The following is a 15744-nucleotide window of genomic DNA, read 5'->3' as shown; positions in this document are numbered from 1 at the left end:
TAGGAGGGGTGAGTAGAAGAGACCCCGGGCCTGGCCTGGCCTCATCTCTGGCTCACAGCCTGCAGGTGAGAGGTCACGGAGATGCCAGCACCTCTTCAAGCACCTTACCAGAAGACCATCCGTCCCCAGGGCTCCCTCAGGCTAAACAAGGGCCCCTCAACAGCATGACGCCTGACTCATTTGTGGAAAGGGAAACCAGAAACCAGAGCGCACCGCAAACAGTGATGGCAGGTATTGCATCACAGAAGCTTTTTCACAGGGAAACTGAGGCAGGCCAGACCTTCCTGTTGGACAGAAATCTCTCTGAAGAGCCCAGAATTCTCACTTCTTTCCCAGCTCTGAAAGGTACCCTAGCCCGAAGGGCCAGCCTACAGAGAGCTCCCTTCTTCCTCCTGGGGAAGACTTTTTTCGCCTTCTTTGACTTTCTTTCTTTCAACCTGGACCTTCCCGCAGCCTCTCCCACCTCAAAAAGAAGCACACCCTGTGGTGTTCTGGTGCTACTGACAAGTGGGTGCTCAGCATCCCAAGAAAACATCTCCCTCCCAGAAGGGCTCTCTGTGCCTGGGCATTTAGAAAACCAAGGAGGGAGGCAGCATATGTGACTCCCCTGAGTTTCTCACTCAGTTCTGGACAAAGGCAACAGTTAGGGGCAGGAGGCAATTCCAAGGGAGGTTTGTTTCTAGGCTGTACTGTTAGCCAGAGCTGCCATGGAAAACAAGAGAAATGAAAGTGGGAGGCAGCTTTTTTCTCCCTGCTCCTGTCCCCCCTGGACACATGGCTAGTGAGCTGGCTTTCTCAGCACCGAAGCCCAGGTCAGCAGGCAGGGGCTGGGCCTGCTGGAGAGCTGTGCTCTGCTGCCTCCAGGACCTCCCCAGCTAGGGAGGCTGCAACTGGCTTTACTGCCAGGCCACTTCACCATCAGCAACCCTCTAGTGCTTGGGATGTCCAGACATACATAGGCGAATGGAAGGCGAGGAAATTGAAGCCAATAAAAGCTGCCTCAAATTCACAAGTAGACTCCTGAACTAGAAATCTCCTTAAAAAAATCAATACTTACTGTTAATGAGGTAAAAGTCATGCACATCCCACCAAAGCCATTCAGAGCCAGGGAGATGAAGATGAGCACAGAGAGAGCTGTAAGGAAACGAAAGCTCATAAGCAGGAACCACAGCTGAGCATCAGGGAGGCCAGGGCCTGGCCCAGCGCCTCATAGGGAGCAGGTTCCCAACAAATGCAGGCTCAATGAATGACCAGCCCTCAGGGGTTGGTGCCAGACCCCTGGGAGCTGGAACCGCCTCTTCCTCACCACCCTCCTCTTGCCTATCTTATGGATCCTCGGCTCTTGCAAAATGTGCATCCCCATCCTCCTTTCTCCACTAACCTGAGCAGCAAGCAAGAGGCCTAAAGAAGCTGCTTCACATAGGGGCCGGCCCCGTGGCTTAGCGGTTAAGTGCGTGTGCTCCACTACCGGTGGCCCAGGTTCGGATCCCGGGCGCGCACCGATGCACTGCTTGTCTGGCCATGCTGAGGCAGCATCCCACAAACAGCAACTAGAGGGATGTACAACTATCTACCGAGGCTTTAGGGAGAAAAAGGGAAAAAAGCAAAAGCAGGAGGATTGGCAATAGATGTTAGCTCAGAGCCAGTCTTCCTCAGCAAAAAGAGGAGGATTAGCATGGATGTTAGCTCAGGGCTGATCTTCCTCACAAAAAAAAAAAAAAAAAAAAAAAAAGAAGCTGCTTCACCAAAACCAGAAATACAACTACCCCAAATCAGTAGGTGAGCCAGGCTGAGATTCTGGTGAAACTCAAGTCCTATTTTGGTATTTGTTCTGAAAGTCCTTGTGAAGCAACAGCTCCACGTGAACGGGGTTGGGGACTAGGTGGCTCCTAAGCCATCTATAAAGTGCTGGCCTGGGCTGCCTGAGAGGACGCAACTTCTGCACACCCCTGCAGCTGGCCTGGTCCTTAGAACTCGTCTCTCAAGTTGGCATCAATGAGGCCACTGGGGACTGGCCTGGCTTGGCAATGAGACGAGAGTCTCACACACCCTGGGAGCTTCTCTCAGATGTCTGTCTGGTGCGATTGCTGACTTACTCAGCCACCCATCTGAGATAAGGAACTGGGTAAAAGCCTAACAGGTGTCTCTTCTAACTTAAGCAGGGAGCACCAGGCCTGGCACAGCCTCCTGAGCAGGCGGGCCTGCGAGCACCTCTGGCACTCTCTCCCCAGTCCCTGATAAAAGAGTGGAGGAAAAGCATACTTACAGTTTGGGTTACTTGCTCCATATGCAATCAGCAAGCAGGAGACAGCGAAGCAAGCACTAAAAACAAGCAGAAATAGTACCTTATTTATTACTACTGTTATTGTTAATACTGTTGTTATTATTGGGGAGTATTTACTACGTGTCAGGTACTTTCAGAAAATTTACATACATTATTGCAATTAATTTAACAATAATTCTAAGGTTTATAATTGGCCCCATTTTACTGATGAGGAAAATAAAACAAAACAAAACAAAACAAGAACTAATTTCTCCAAGGTCTCCTAGCTAGTAAGTGGCTAAGCTGGAATTCAAGCCCTGAAGCCAGACGTGGTAAACACCACACTGCACTGCCCCTCCCATCCCCAGACTGGAGAGGGCCAAGGCTCTGAAGTGAGAGAGGGCACAATCCATTCTCCGGGCCTGCTCAGCCAGGAGAGGGACAGAACCACACTGTGAGGGGCCGGCCCTGTGGCATAGCAGTTAAGTGCGCGTGCTCCGCTGCTGGTGGCCCGGGTTCGGATCCTGGGCGCGCACCGACGCACCGCTTGTCAGGCCATGCTGTGGCGGCATCCCACATAAAGTAGAGGAAGATGGGCACAGATGTTAGCCCAGGGCCGGTCTTCCTCAGCAAAAAAAAAAGGAGGATTGGCATGGATGTTAGCTCAGGGCTGATCTTCCTCACAAAAATAAATAAATTAATTAATTAATTTAAAAAAAAAAAGGAACCACACTGGGCATGGGGGAGACGAGTGGCAGCTCCAAATCCCCTCCACTTGGCCCTGCCCTGGGGACCAAGGCTTCTTAAGCTACAAAGAGTGAATGAAGTTCATCCTCTACCCCATTCCATTCAAGGTCACAGGCCACTCACTGCAAACCACTGCCCTGCAAGATGGCCATTCCCGGGCCGGCCCCGTGGCTTAGCGGTTAAGTGCACGTGCTCCCCTACTGGCGGCCCGGGTTCGGATCCCGGGCGCGCACCAACACACCGCTTCTCCGGCCATGCTGAGGCCGCGTCCCACGTACAGCAACTAGAAGGATGTGCAACTATGACATACAACTATCTACTGGGGCTTTGGGGTAAAAATAAATAAATAAAAAATCATATATATAAAAAAAAAGATGGCCATTCCCCATGGGACTGAGAGGGACAGCTGCTTGATGGACTGACCCTGAGTCTGGCAGACTGGAGCTTTACAGACCAGGGACACACACCCCAGGGCACAAAATGATCCACTAGGGTGCCAGGGGTGGGGAAAAATATTAGAACTTCTATTTTATAATTTTTAATCTCAGTCACTTTATTTTTTTATAATTTTATTTATTTATTTTTTTTCCCCAAAGCCCCAGTAGATAGTTGTATGTCATAGCTGCACATCCTTCTAGTTGCTGTATGTGGGACACGGCCTCAGCATGGCCGGAGAAGTGGTGCGTCGGTGCGCGCCCGGGATCCGAACCCGGGCCACCAGCAGAGGAGCGCACGCACTTAACCGCTAAGCCATGGGGCCGGCCCTATCTCAGTCACTTTAAATTATATTTTTTGTACATGAATCATAAAGCACATAAAACATTCAAGATGGCATATGTGTATATCATTGATAATTCCATGTGCTTATATTGGTGGTAAGTGTTCAAAATTTCTTTTTTCTGACGGAGGTGGAAGGTCAGAAAGACTGTGGAAACCAGTGTTTTTAATGATAAGCAACTCCAGGCAGGCCTGGGGCCCTGTGCCTTTTTTCTTTCTTTCTTTCTTTTTTTGGTGAGGAAGATTGGCCCTGAGCTAACATCTCTTGCCAATATTCCTCTTTTTGCTTGAGGAAGATTATCCCTGAGCGGCCGGCCCTGTGGCTTGGTGGTTAAGTGCACGCGCTGCGATGCTGGTGGCCCGGGTTCGGATCCCAGGTGCGCATCGAGGCACCACTTCTCCGTCCATCCTGAGGCCGAGTCCCACATACAGCAACTAGAAGGATGTGCAGCTATGACATACAACTATCTACTGGGGCTTTGGGGGGAAAAAAATAAAATCAATAAAATCTTTAAAAAAAAAAAAAAAAAAAAGATTATCCCTGAGCTAATATCTGTGCCAAACTTCCTCTATTTTGTATGTGGGACGCCGCCATAGCATGGCTTAATGAGCGGTGTGTAGGTCTGTGCTGGGATCCGGATGCGCGAACCCCAGGCTGCCAAAGCGGAGCACGCACACTTAACCACTATGCCACCAGGCCGGCCCATCCCTGTGCCTTCTTTATGCAGTACTGGCACATTGCAAGCATCACAGTACCTACTGATTTGGAGGCAGATGGAGTAGGAAGCTGCTTCTGGGCAGGCATTTAGGGAGCTCCACAGTGCACCTAAGAGCAGGTACCAGGATTCCCTAGAGGAGGGAACACAGCCCAGGGGTCCATCTGCCTGCCCCCCAACCCTGCACTGACCTGCCCAGCAGCCTGAGCTTCCTTGGTCCGTACTTGTCCATGACAATGCCCAGGGGCAGGGTGATGGCACTGAGCAGGAAGGAGCCCACGGTGAAGGCCAAGTTTAGCATCTCGTCCTGGGCCTTGCAGCTGAGCCAGCCATTCATCCAGCTCACCTCCTCATGCTCCGGCTCTGCTGTGCCCCCGACTGTGCCGTTGGTGACATTCTCTGTGTGTGTAGAGGGAGGGAACCCAGATCACAGGGTCATGGCAGGGATTCCCAAAGATCAGAGGGGCAGAGTCACCCCACTGGGAATGGCAGGACTGGCTTTAGGCCCTTTGAGGGCTCAGGCTACCCCACAGCAAGCCTGGATGTCTATCTGGTCCAAGTCCCCTGGAGCAATAATGCAGAGGTTCTCAACATTTTTCAGGGTCACAGACACTTTGGCAAACCCAATAAAGAAAGCCATGCTCCTGTGTCCCAAAAAATGCATACAACATCTTACCCACAATTTCAGGGGCTTCATGTGTCCCTTGAAGCACATGAGCCCCAGGTTGGGATTCCCATTCTAGAGTAACCTGCACCCTAGAATAGCAGGCCTCAGAACCCAGCCTTGGCTGTGGGGTCCCAGGCTGGCTAGACCCTGCTCGGCAGCTCTGTCCAAAACAGGCTACAGCCAGTACCCAGAAGGCCGACCCCAGTACCCCTGGGAAGGACAAACTGCAGGTCTCGCTGTAATGCCCTGGGTCTCCTTGGTCAGTTTGAGGAAGAGTGAGTGCAAAGCAGACTTCTCAAACATACAGTCCATACGCCACCTCCTTCCCTGATACTTTCATATTTCATAGCTTTAACCACCACATACACTGTGTCGTAGAACCCCTTGAGAAAAGGTTTTTTTTCCTTAATAGTCCAAAGTTATTTGCCTTCACTTGTTGAGATGCACCTTACTTATTTTTCTTGCTGGGGTCATCATGTTCCTGTTCCCTGTGACCATACCCATGCTGTAATCCCAGCCCTTAATGGCCCCCTCCAAGGTCCACCCAGCAGTAAGACAACAGAACTGGGAAAAAGTGCTGTGGCAGCCGAGGGCGGGAGGGTGGGGGACAGGCTGCTGGGAATGCAGCTGAGGAACTCTCTCCTCTCTGGGACTGCTAGTTAAGAGATGCTGACTAATCCTGCAGAAAGAGGAGCAGCCTCTGATTAGACGCGGGGTCACACCAGGAGACTCAAGGAAATACCTCTCTTCAGATAACTGCATGCCTCCCGACTGCGGCCCTCTGGCGCCAAGGCTGTAAAGCTGAGGTCTGCAAAGGCCTGCCCAGGCCTCTCAGGGCTGCCCCCAAGGTCACAGAAAAGGATGCACTTTGGGTGAATTATGTCATATGCCAACTTCTGGCCAACAAGCCCTGCCAGGGGCACACTGATGGAGGACGAGGTGCGGGTTCCAGTGCTGGCTCCTCCATTTACTATTTGCGTAACCTTGGAGAAATGACGTAATCTCACTCTATCTCAATTTCTGTATCTGTAAAATGGGCATAATAGAATAACAGTATCTACCTCCTACAGTTTTGGGGAAGATAAATGAGAAAAACCAGATAAAATTCTAGAGTTCACACAGGCATAGCAAGTGCTCCATAAATAATAGCTAAGAGTTATTGTTATTGCTATTATTATTATTACTATTATTGGAGGCTCAGGACGGGGGTGATGATGCAACTAGCTGGCAGCAGAGCCAGACGTAGTAACTGGGAGCAGAGGTCCATAACTGTGTGATAGCATAAATTCATGTCCAGTCTGGGCTGGGAGCCCTGAAGGGCAGGGTCTGTGTTCTAGTCACCGGTGTCCCTGGCACCTCAACCACGACCACCTGTGTCGTTGTTTACTGAATGAATGAAAACAACAGAATAGAATCACAGCAGCCAAAAGGATCAAAAGAGAAGAAAGGAAATAGGACGTATGAGATCAGGTTGAAGACAGAGGGGACTTAAGGAGATTACAGCCGAAATGTTAACCTGCTGAAGCCACAGAAATAAAACCTAACAAGTCAGATTCCCACCCCCAACCCCACCGCTTTCTCTGTTTTCCAAAAGAGGACCCACTACCCAGGCAGCCAAAACACATGACGAACAGGGTCATCTGAGCCCATCAGGAGCCGGCTCGGAACTGTCGCACACACTGCCTTAGCCGGCAGGCCTGAACTGCTCATCCACTGTGGGGCAGCTTCTGGAAAGGCAGAGCTGCTTCACAGGTTGGCACTGGTTTCAGGTGTCAGCTGTGCCAGCAGCAACAGGAACTGGACGTGAAGTGGAAGGACAGGGTCTCTGCACAGCAACAGCCATTTCCAAGTTGGTGTGCAGATATGAGCCAGCCAGCATGGGTGCAACAGAGTGGAGGGGTGTGGAGGACGCCCCGGGGTCCAGGATCGCTGGCTTCTGAGACCTGATTGTGGCCATGCAGGGTCTGGAGCCCATTAGGAGACACAAAATAGGGCTTGGAGAGCTGCAGGGTCTGCTGCTGCAAGCAGGGAGCCAGAGCTGGACAGGGAGTGAGGGGGCGAGGCAGCAGTGCCTATGAGTAGAAGCACCAGGGCATCCTGCCCCCAGTTTCCCCAGAGGGGACCGCAGCTGGACCCCGAAATCCATGACCGTACTCACTGAGAGAGAAGACAAAATCCCAAGGCAATGTACCCAAGGCAGTCTCTCCGATTTGCTCTAAGTGGGGATGTGGGCAGAAACATCTTGAATCGTTTAGAGATCTGGTCACCCCTGTAACTAGACAGGGGGGCTCATGAGAGAGGTCAGATAGAGGGAAGGATATCTGTCCCTCTCATCTTTTATCCTGGAGCCACTACACACAGGAGCAGGGACCTTTCACTTCAGGCCACCAGCCTTCTCTCCTTAAACAAATCCCTGCCAATACGGCCACCTAGCCCTCTGCCCTCCTGCCTCCAGGCAGTGATGTCCAGCAACAGATGAGCCGGGGGCTGGGGAGTCTGCATGGCTTCTCCTGTCTGTCCATGGAGCAGTGCAAGAGTGTTCTGGCTCCCAGAGGGAACTAAACCTTCGGGGAGCCCAGAAGCTTTGTTGGCAGTAAACAGCGCACACAGATGATCACAAATCCAGCAGATGCCCAAACAGTCACACCCAGGTCCCCAGCTGGGCCAGTGTGGGCCAGACAGACACAAACAGACAAGCACCCAGGAAGTGCCCGGCTCCCAGGGTGCCCCTCTGCTTCCGGCCTAGAGCTTAGCCCTCACCCCAGCCCAGCCTGCTCTGCGCCTCACCTGCACCTGTTTATTAAACAGACACCTCCACAGTGGGTGGCCAGAGTGGCCCAGCCCAGCCAGGGAAGGTGAACCAAGAAGACAGGTGATGAATTGGTGTGGCCAGAGTGTGCCAAGAACAGGCGTCCGGCTGCTTAGGAGGAGACCCAGGGGCAGGGAAGCCAGAACAATGCCTGCACTATGTGGGCCCACTCACAGAAGACTCACACACAAAACCTTTACAGAGAAAGCAGGGGAGAAAAGGGGGTGCTATGACCCCGCTCAGGCTCCCCTGACACCCCTAGGTCAAAGAAGAGGCTCCCCCCACCCCACGGAAACAAAGGGAGCAGGGAGCCTCCAGAATAGCTGGCCGGGTGATGCTTGAGAGAGCAAAGGGGCACCTGGCTGGAGGCCCCTCTAAACCCCTGAGCACCCGCTTTCTCTCACTGGCTGCTCTCTGACAGTCCCCGTCCCCCGGCACAGGCCCCTGGCCCTCCCTGCGCTGCCTGTCCCTGCCCCAGGATCTCCTGTCGCTCTCAAATCCTTAGTCTATCCGGCAACAGGAAGCAGCATCTCAGTCCAGCAGGGGGGATGTAAGTGAGAGGTCAGTCTCAGACACAGGGCAAACAAGAGGCAGGACACAGGCAATCAGAGAGCCATCCCGGGTAGGCGAGGGCTGAGCCCCCCGTTGTGGTCAGAGTGCCTGTGTGTGCTGGCTGCTGAGTTCAATGCATTTGTTCCTGTGTCACTTAGCGCCCTCCCACCCGCACCCCATATTCCACACAGGATACCAGGAGTCTCAGAGCAGGTCAGCTGCCCCGAGTCTCATAGATGGTACACAGGGAAGCTGGCCTTGAGTCCAGCCTGTCAGACCCTGAAGCTCCTGCTTTAAGCCTCAGGCTGTGCTGAGGCTGCACCACCCGGGTTAGAGGTGTTTCAGAGGAAATGCTGCGAGAACGGAGGCGGCACAAGGCTGTCACAGTGTTGGAGCAACACCAGGTGGCCCTTAATGTCACCTAGTGAGAATGGGACTGCCCCTAACACCCTCTCATGAGGTCCCTGAAAGCCAACCCAAACTGGGCAGGGCCTTAAAGGGACCCAAGAAGCCACACGGGACCAGTGGATGTTGGGGAGAGAAATTAGGTCATGAAATGGGAGGAGGAAGGCAGGGTCGGCAGGGAGGGCCAGGGGCGCCAGCTCCTCTCTGTGACACATCCTGAGGCTGCGGGCACCAATCTTTAGACTTTCTTACCCGTTACTACAGAATTTTTTTTTTAATCCAAAATAAACGGGGGGAGAAGGTGAAAAGTCACATTCACAGCAATATGAAGTGAAAGCGTGGGTTTTCAACCACTGTCCTTTGGATGCAGGAGGAGATCACACAAAGGGAGGGGCTCGAAGCAGCTGGAAATATCTCCTGTCCACATCTGCAGCCTTGGCCCAGCCTGGTGGGAACGAGGCCTGGCCCTGCTTCCCTGGGTGACGGCAGCCCCTCTGCCCAATCACGGCCTCAGGGCCCAGCTTCCTGTTTGTTTCAGTGAGGGGTGCATCTCCCCTGCCACCACAGGCAGAGTGACTGCAGTGGTCAAGAGCACAGAACTGGGGTCTGCCTTGGCGTCCACGGCTGGACTGGACTGTGACTTCCTCGGGCAGAGGCCACATCTCCCACCTTCATAGCCCCCACCCCACCCAACGCCCAGCACGTGGCAAGCTCTCAACAATTCATAAGAATTTAATAGGTGAATCTGATCACCGCCCTCCTTGGCCTCCATCGTTTCTTCCTGCCTTGAGAATAAAATCCAATCTCCCCATGTGGCCTCCCAGGCCTCTTTCCACCTCTCCAGTCATCTCCTGCCTCGCCAGTCCTTTCTCTCCTCCCCTTGCCCTTTCCTCTCCCACCTCACCCCTCCCCACCCTCAACACTTCTGCCCAAATATCAAAGAAGTCCTCCCACCCAAGATGAACCAGATCCCCAGTGTCACTCTCGCTCCTGGCACCTGCCTCTCTATTGGAGTCCTGACCACCACCTGGAATTATATAAGTCTGTGTGTGATGACTCGTTTGACGCTGGCAGACTGCAGACTCCCTCAGCACCCTCGGCACAGCACCTCAGTAAATGTCTAGGGAAGCTGTAGGTTGGATGAAAGAGATTAAACATCCACAGGTAGCATCGGTCCCCTGAGCTGACCTGTCTAAGTGGGCCACCGGACAACAGAGAAAATGCAGAAAGAGGTCAGGCGTGGGTGGTTACAGTGGGCATCCAGAGGCCAAAAGGATACAGTACCGGGAAAGCCCCGTTCTTCCCAGGCTGGGATCCCAGTGGGTCTCCTGTCCACACCAGGGGGACTGCAGAGGCAAAGCCCGAATGTCCAGCCCCTATCAAAAGTCCTGACTGTCTGGTGGGCAAGGCAAAGAGTGAGGGGCTACAGGGAAACGGGCTCTTTCTTGCCTTCTCCCACCTCACCAAGCTGGAACCCAACACCATGTCTGTGGCCAGATTCTGGCTGGAATCCCAAGAAAGAGTTCTGAGAACGTTTGAACAGGTTCGGGCAAATTTTCTTTAGAGAACAAACCAAAGCATGAGTCCTAAAAGCAACAAAAACTTGACAAATTTGCATCTCAATCAGCTGTAGACTGGTCAGCTTTTCACAAGTCTAATTCAATAAGCTGAATAAATGGTCTAACTGCTTCTCTGCGGTTCAGTTTGAAAATATTAGGCCTAAGCAGAAACCTTGATCCTAAACCCTCTAGGCACTCCCAGTTAGGCAAGGCACGGCGATTCCTGGCCCTAAAAAGCAACAGGCTACACAGACTTCAAGAAGCAAGGAACAGGGAGGCCAGAATGATAAGCTGTGTAGAATCAGCAGGCTTGCCTGGCGAGGATGCTGGGTCAGCAGGTTTGCCAGATAGTCAGAGAAACCAAAATTAGAGGCAGGAGCAAAGGCACGGGATAAGAAGTTGATGTTCAACCCACAATCTTGACCCTTCACCTTCACTTTGGTTTATAGGAAGGACCATCAAGCCTCTCAAGGGCTTCAACACCGACTCAGCACTGCGTCGGCACAATCTCTGGGACTCCTCCCACTCAAATGAAGGAGGAAGCCAAGGTTGAGGCAGGAATGAAGTGACTAGTCCCAGTGGTGCCAATATCATAAAATAAATTAAATCAGTGGACAAACTGGGGAAAAATCCTAGAATCTGACACCACAGTGGGTCTAAAAAATATATATATATATGTATAGATCATAATAGTCCTCCAGTCTGGATGAGATGCTAAAAGCTTCATCTGAGGATGACGACGTTTCTTTCTGTTTTTTACACCCTCTGTGCAGCCTGAAAGAGCCCATCAGGAAGCAAGCAGCAAGGGTCACGATCTGAGACGAGAGAGGGAGGGAGAGGAGGAGCCAAACACTCTAACCTGTTCCTTCCAGAGAATCATTAATCTCCCAACATCTGTTAGGCAAAGCAGAAAGCCTGTTCAAGGAACAAGGTCTGAATGACTCTCCCATCTCCCAAGATTTCTTGCTGATGTGGGGAAAGGTCTGCCAAGAACCCTTAGGCTATTAGGAAACGTTTCTCAGTAGCTAAAGGCTAAAGGTTATAAATGATATACTCTCTGCCTTCCCTCAGGCGGCCTCTGTATCTCCTCCCTTTTTCCTGCCCTTAACCTCTCCAGCAAAGCTTCTCTAGAGACTGGAACACTCAGGAATCTCCTGGGAAGATCAGAGAAGGGAAACATGGAAGATTCTACACAGGGTTACAGGCAGCATGAGCTGGTCCAAAGCTTTCCCTTCCCCCAAAGTTAGAACTCTAGGAAGAAAAATCACGCTGGTGGTGTGATTCGAGGGGTCAAACTTGGGCTCTCTCCTTCTAAGGGGACTCGGGCAGGGGCTGACTGACAACGGCACTGGGGGGAGACATTACTGAGTTCAACTATTAGGTAGCCACTGTTGGGGACAGCGAGAGGGCAGAGGGAAACATTTCCTATGAAGGTTGCCTAGGAAGCGGGGTAGGAGGGTAGAGGTTGGGAGCCACTTGGATCCCACTGTTGGGCTGCACCTACTGACCTGCAGCAATTAGGAGCCTCAAATGGGGTTGGGGCGTGTGAAGGTAGGGGTGGGGGTTAGATTTCTTGTAGACAAGCATCCTCAGTCTGTATTCAGCAACACCAATGGTGTGGCAAAGGGAGAGGACAGGCCTAGTATCATTTCCATAAATACCCCCCTTGCCTCTCTTCCCCTCCCCCACCATGGGGGGTGGAAGGCCACCAAGATGTTCTTAAGGCCTGCGGGAGGAAATGTCCTTTGGAAAATCATAAAGCAGCAAAAATATACAAGAAATCGTATCCAGCAAACCCTTAAGAGACCCCATAACGGCCTGACTAAAAAACATCTAGATTCCTTCCATGGGGTGGAGGCCAAACCACTTCCTCTCTCTTGCTGCACCCCAGCCACTAAGTCAGGAGTTCCTCTTTCTGACAGTCAGGCAGCAACATGTTTACTGCAAGGCAAGTGATGTGCCAGGCCCTGGGAGGAGAGGAGCCCAGCAATGTTCCCAGGTGGTGGAAAGAACATTCTGGACTCGGGGGTTCTGGATCTATCACAGTCCCCAGTTGTGTGGCCTTGCATAAGTCAGAAGATCTGTCTGAGCCTCGGTTTCTTCATGCACAAAACCGGGACAATGATACGTACCCAGCAGAGCTGGGTGAGGATCAAATGGGCCTTCTGCTAATGGGGAGAAGCTGCGTAGTGAGGTGGTATTGCTGGCTAGGTCTTCACCGCCATGCCGCCCTCTCTCAAAGCCCCTACTCCAGGAACCACCCCGAGCCCGAGGCGCCCGTCCTACCTGGCTCAGTACACAGGTAGGAGTAAAAGCCTTCCGACTTGAGCATGATGAGCAGCGAGCCCCAGCCCAGGAGGACTGCCGAGAAGAGGAGGTTTTCCAGCACGGCCGTGCAGGCCATCCACCAGCGGCGCCGATGGGCAGTGGCCAGGGTGGGCGCCATGGTGCGGCGCGGCGGCCCGGCTCCCGCTCTGCAGCCACCTGCGCACAGACCTAGGCGTCAGCGCCCGGCCCTGCCCAGCGCGGGCAGCCACCCCCGGCCGCTGCCGCAGCGCGCGGAACTCGGCACCCCTCCGCGACCCCGGCTGTAGTGCGAGCAGCGAAGGAAGCCCCAGCCCTGCCCCGCACCTGGGCCACCCTCTCCGCGGCTGGCTCGTACGTCTGCCCTCGGCTACGGGAGAGCCGCCCCGGCCAGGCAGGGCGACGTCTCCCTCAGCTCACTCAAAGGTAAACTGAGGCATGGAAGCAGGATGGGACTAACGCATGCTCAGGGACGTGGAATTAGTCCTGGCTCCCAGCAAGATTGACACAGCTTGGGGGCTGACAGGGGAGGCGGCTGGAGGTGCGGATACCTGGGCAGGGGCATACCTGAGGGCTGCCACTGTCCTGGGACCCTAACAGGCGCCCTCCCACCCGCACTCGAGACCCTTTCCCAGAGCCGGTTCCTTCAACCACAAGATCAGCTCACCCAGCTCCGGAACGACCCGCCCAAGACTCGCTCATTGGCCCAGCGGCACAGGAACTGCCGCGCCATTGGCCGCTGTCTAGGTCGCTAGGCGCTGCGGCCACGCGAACCCCGCATGGGAGAGGCGAAGCCGGTTCAAACCGGCGGCGCGAGCCACACGCGCGACCCCCATCCCAGGCCGTTTCCTCGGCAATTAGCCCGTTTCCATGGAAGTGGACCCCCGTCCCTCCATCCTCTAGCTCTCTCCTCTCTTCGTCATCTCTTCCCTGGTAGCTCCTCATCCATCCAGTCTCATATTCACACATCTCCCTCCGTCCCCACTCGTGCGCCTTCTGCCCACCGCACCCTTGCCCAGGGCCCAGACTCCCAGAACCTAGACTCCCAGAACCTACTCACCTGGCTCCTACTGGTGTGTATCGGACCCGGCCGGTGCCTTGTTTGCCCCCTTTTATTCAAGCCCTTTTATTCCGACCCGAAGATGAAAACACTGCTGCGCACTGATTGGCTGAGTGGGGGCTGGAAACAGGCGTTGACCAATCACTACCCGCCCGCCCGGCAGCGAGCCGAAGCCGGTTCCGGCCGGACTTGAAGACAAACAAGAGAGCTGGGGGGGGGCTGGGGACAGTGTCGGGCCGTGCTTCAGCTCTGCCGCCTTAAACTGGAGTCGCGGCCGGGGTGGGAACCCCCGGGAGTATTGCCCCATCGCTTCTCCAGAGCCTCACCCCGAAGCCCTGCCCCTGGTTTGAATCCCCGGCTCCGCTTTTCGGGGCCCCCCGGACTTCCACTGCTGCGCGCCCGGCCTCCTCGCGCACCCAGCTCGGCTCCCGCACTCAGCTCTCCTCCGGCCCGCTACACAGGCCCCAGCCTCCGCTCTGCTCTGGGCACCACGCCCCGATGTTCTGGCTCCGCGTGGGTCTCTCTGCTCCCGCCGCCTCCCCACGCAGCGCTGCCATCCCGGCTGCCTCGGGCTTTGTGTTCTGATTCCTCGCTCTCCTGTCCCCAGTGTCCCCCATCCAGGCGCTGTCTGCACATCCCGGATCCCCGGACCCCTATCCAGGCGTGGTGTGCCTCTTCCCTGCTCTTCTGATTCACTGACCCCTCTCCTGAGTGCCATCTGCTCGGTCCCTGGAAGGTGTTCCTCGGGGATCCTCAGGTGGGAGTTTGGGGCTTCTTTGTCCCCTATGACGGTGTCTCCTCTGGTGCCCCATCCAGACTGTTACCCCCTCATCCCATTCCCGCTCTCCTTGGTGCCCTCGGGGACCCCCCCACCCGGACCGGTCATCTTGGTGCTCCCTGCCTGAGTTGACCACCCCATACCCACTGTCATGCGCCACCTCACCCCGTTTAGGAAAGGGCCACCCCGGAAGTCTCCTTTAGGTAGGGGCCCTCTCTGCAGGGTGACGCTGGGGGCAGCGCCGAGCTGTGAGCACAAGTCAGGCCTACGGGAGAGCGCGTGGGGTCAGGAAGGGCCCGGACGCCCAGGCTGATCAGCGAGCTGGACCTGCCCCGAGGAACTGCCAGGACAGGGGAATGGAGGGCGGGCTCTGGAGATTCAGGTGCCCCGCTGCATCTCCCCGATCTGAGGCACTAGCCCGACCTCAGAGGACCCTCGGTGTCCCCCGGATTCGGCTTGGTCTCCCTAGCACGTTCTGGGAGCTGCCTTAGCATCCCAAGGCTATGGGATGCTCCACGTCCTCCAGTGCGAGTGCGCCCCCTGCCGCCGTGAACCCGCCACTGGCAACCTCGCTCAGACCCCGCCTGGCGCTGAGGGCTTGGGGGATCCTGGCTGGTTACCTACCCATCCAGTTACCTCCCTTGCAGAATCTCACCCTCTCACAAGGTTGTGACTGCCACTTGACAAATTTCAGTCCTTCCCTCCCTCCTCTTAGATCCACCTGCCTGAGTGCTGTCTCTGGGCAGCTGTTCCGTATGCATCTCTAAACTGTTTCAAAAACATGTCTTAATTATTCACTTTCTCCCCCCTGCCAAAACTGTTCCTCCCATTCTTTCTCAGATAATAGCACCACTATCTACAGAAATTAGATACTGTGAACCATCCTTTCAACAAATGCTTGTTGGGCACCTGCTGTTATTCTCCTACTCCTTTACCCCACCCCCCTCCACCAATACAGCCCTGTCTCCTATATATTTATCTAATTTGCCCATCTGTTTCCCTAGGACTGCTGTTCATCCAGCCTCCACTCTTAGCTCCACAAATCCATCTCTCCACCCCACCCCATCCAATGAGCTATGGGAAATGTAAATGTGACCTTGGTAAATA

At 54.2% G+C, this 15744-nt stretch overlaps 1 protein-coding gene across 3 annotated transcripts in view; it reads right to left on the bottom strand.

Moving 5' to 3' along the window:
• The window catches only part of SLC43A2 (solute carrier family 43 member 2), a 39210-nt gene extending 25249 nt beyond the window's left edge, over positions 1-13961 (bottom strand). The window contains exons 1-5 of one of the 3 annotated variants that reach the window (XM_087440662.1): positions 13860-13961; positions 12782-12979; positions 4695-4902; positions 2267-2322; positions 1058-1134 (exon numbers count right to left, since the gene is read on the bottom strand). In XM_087440662.1, the coding sequence (XP_087296788.1) occupies positions 1058-1134; positions 2267-2322; positions 4695-4902; positions 12782-12941 (501 nt within the window). In that variant the 5' untranslated portion in view covers positions 12942-12979; positions 13860-13961. Of the gene's footprint in view, positions 1-1057; positions 1135-2266; positions 2323-4694; positions 4903-12781; positions 12980-13366; positions 13537-13859 lie in introns of those variants that run through there. The other 2 variants (XM_087440663.1, XM_087440664.1) reach the window with 2 other exon arrangements.
• Positions 13962-15744: the final 1783 nt, after the last annotated feature.

Source organism: Ceratotherium simum, chromosome 16 (genome assembly GCF_057802395.1).
Source record: "Ceratotherium simum simum isolate JZ-2026a chromosome 16, ASM5780239v1, whole genome shotgun sequence".
NCBI classification, from domain to species: domain Eukaryota; kingdom Metazoa; phylum Chordata; class Mammalia; order Perissodactyla; family Rhinocerotidae; genus Ceratotherium; species Ceratotherium simum.
Note: the sequence above shows the minus strand (reverse complement) of the source record. Positions and strands in the feature narration are given on the sequence as shown.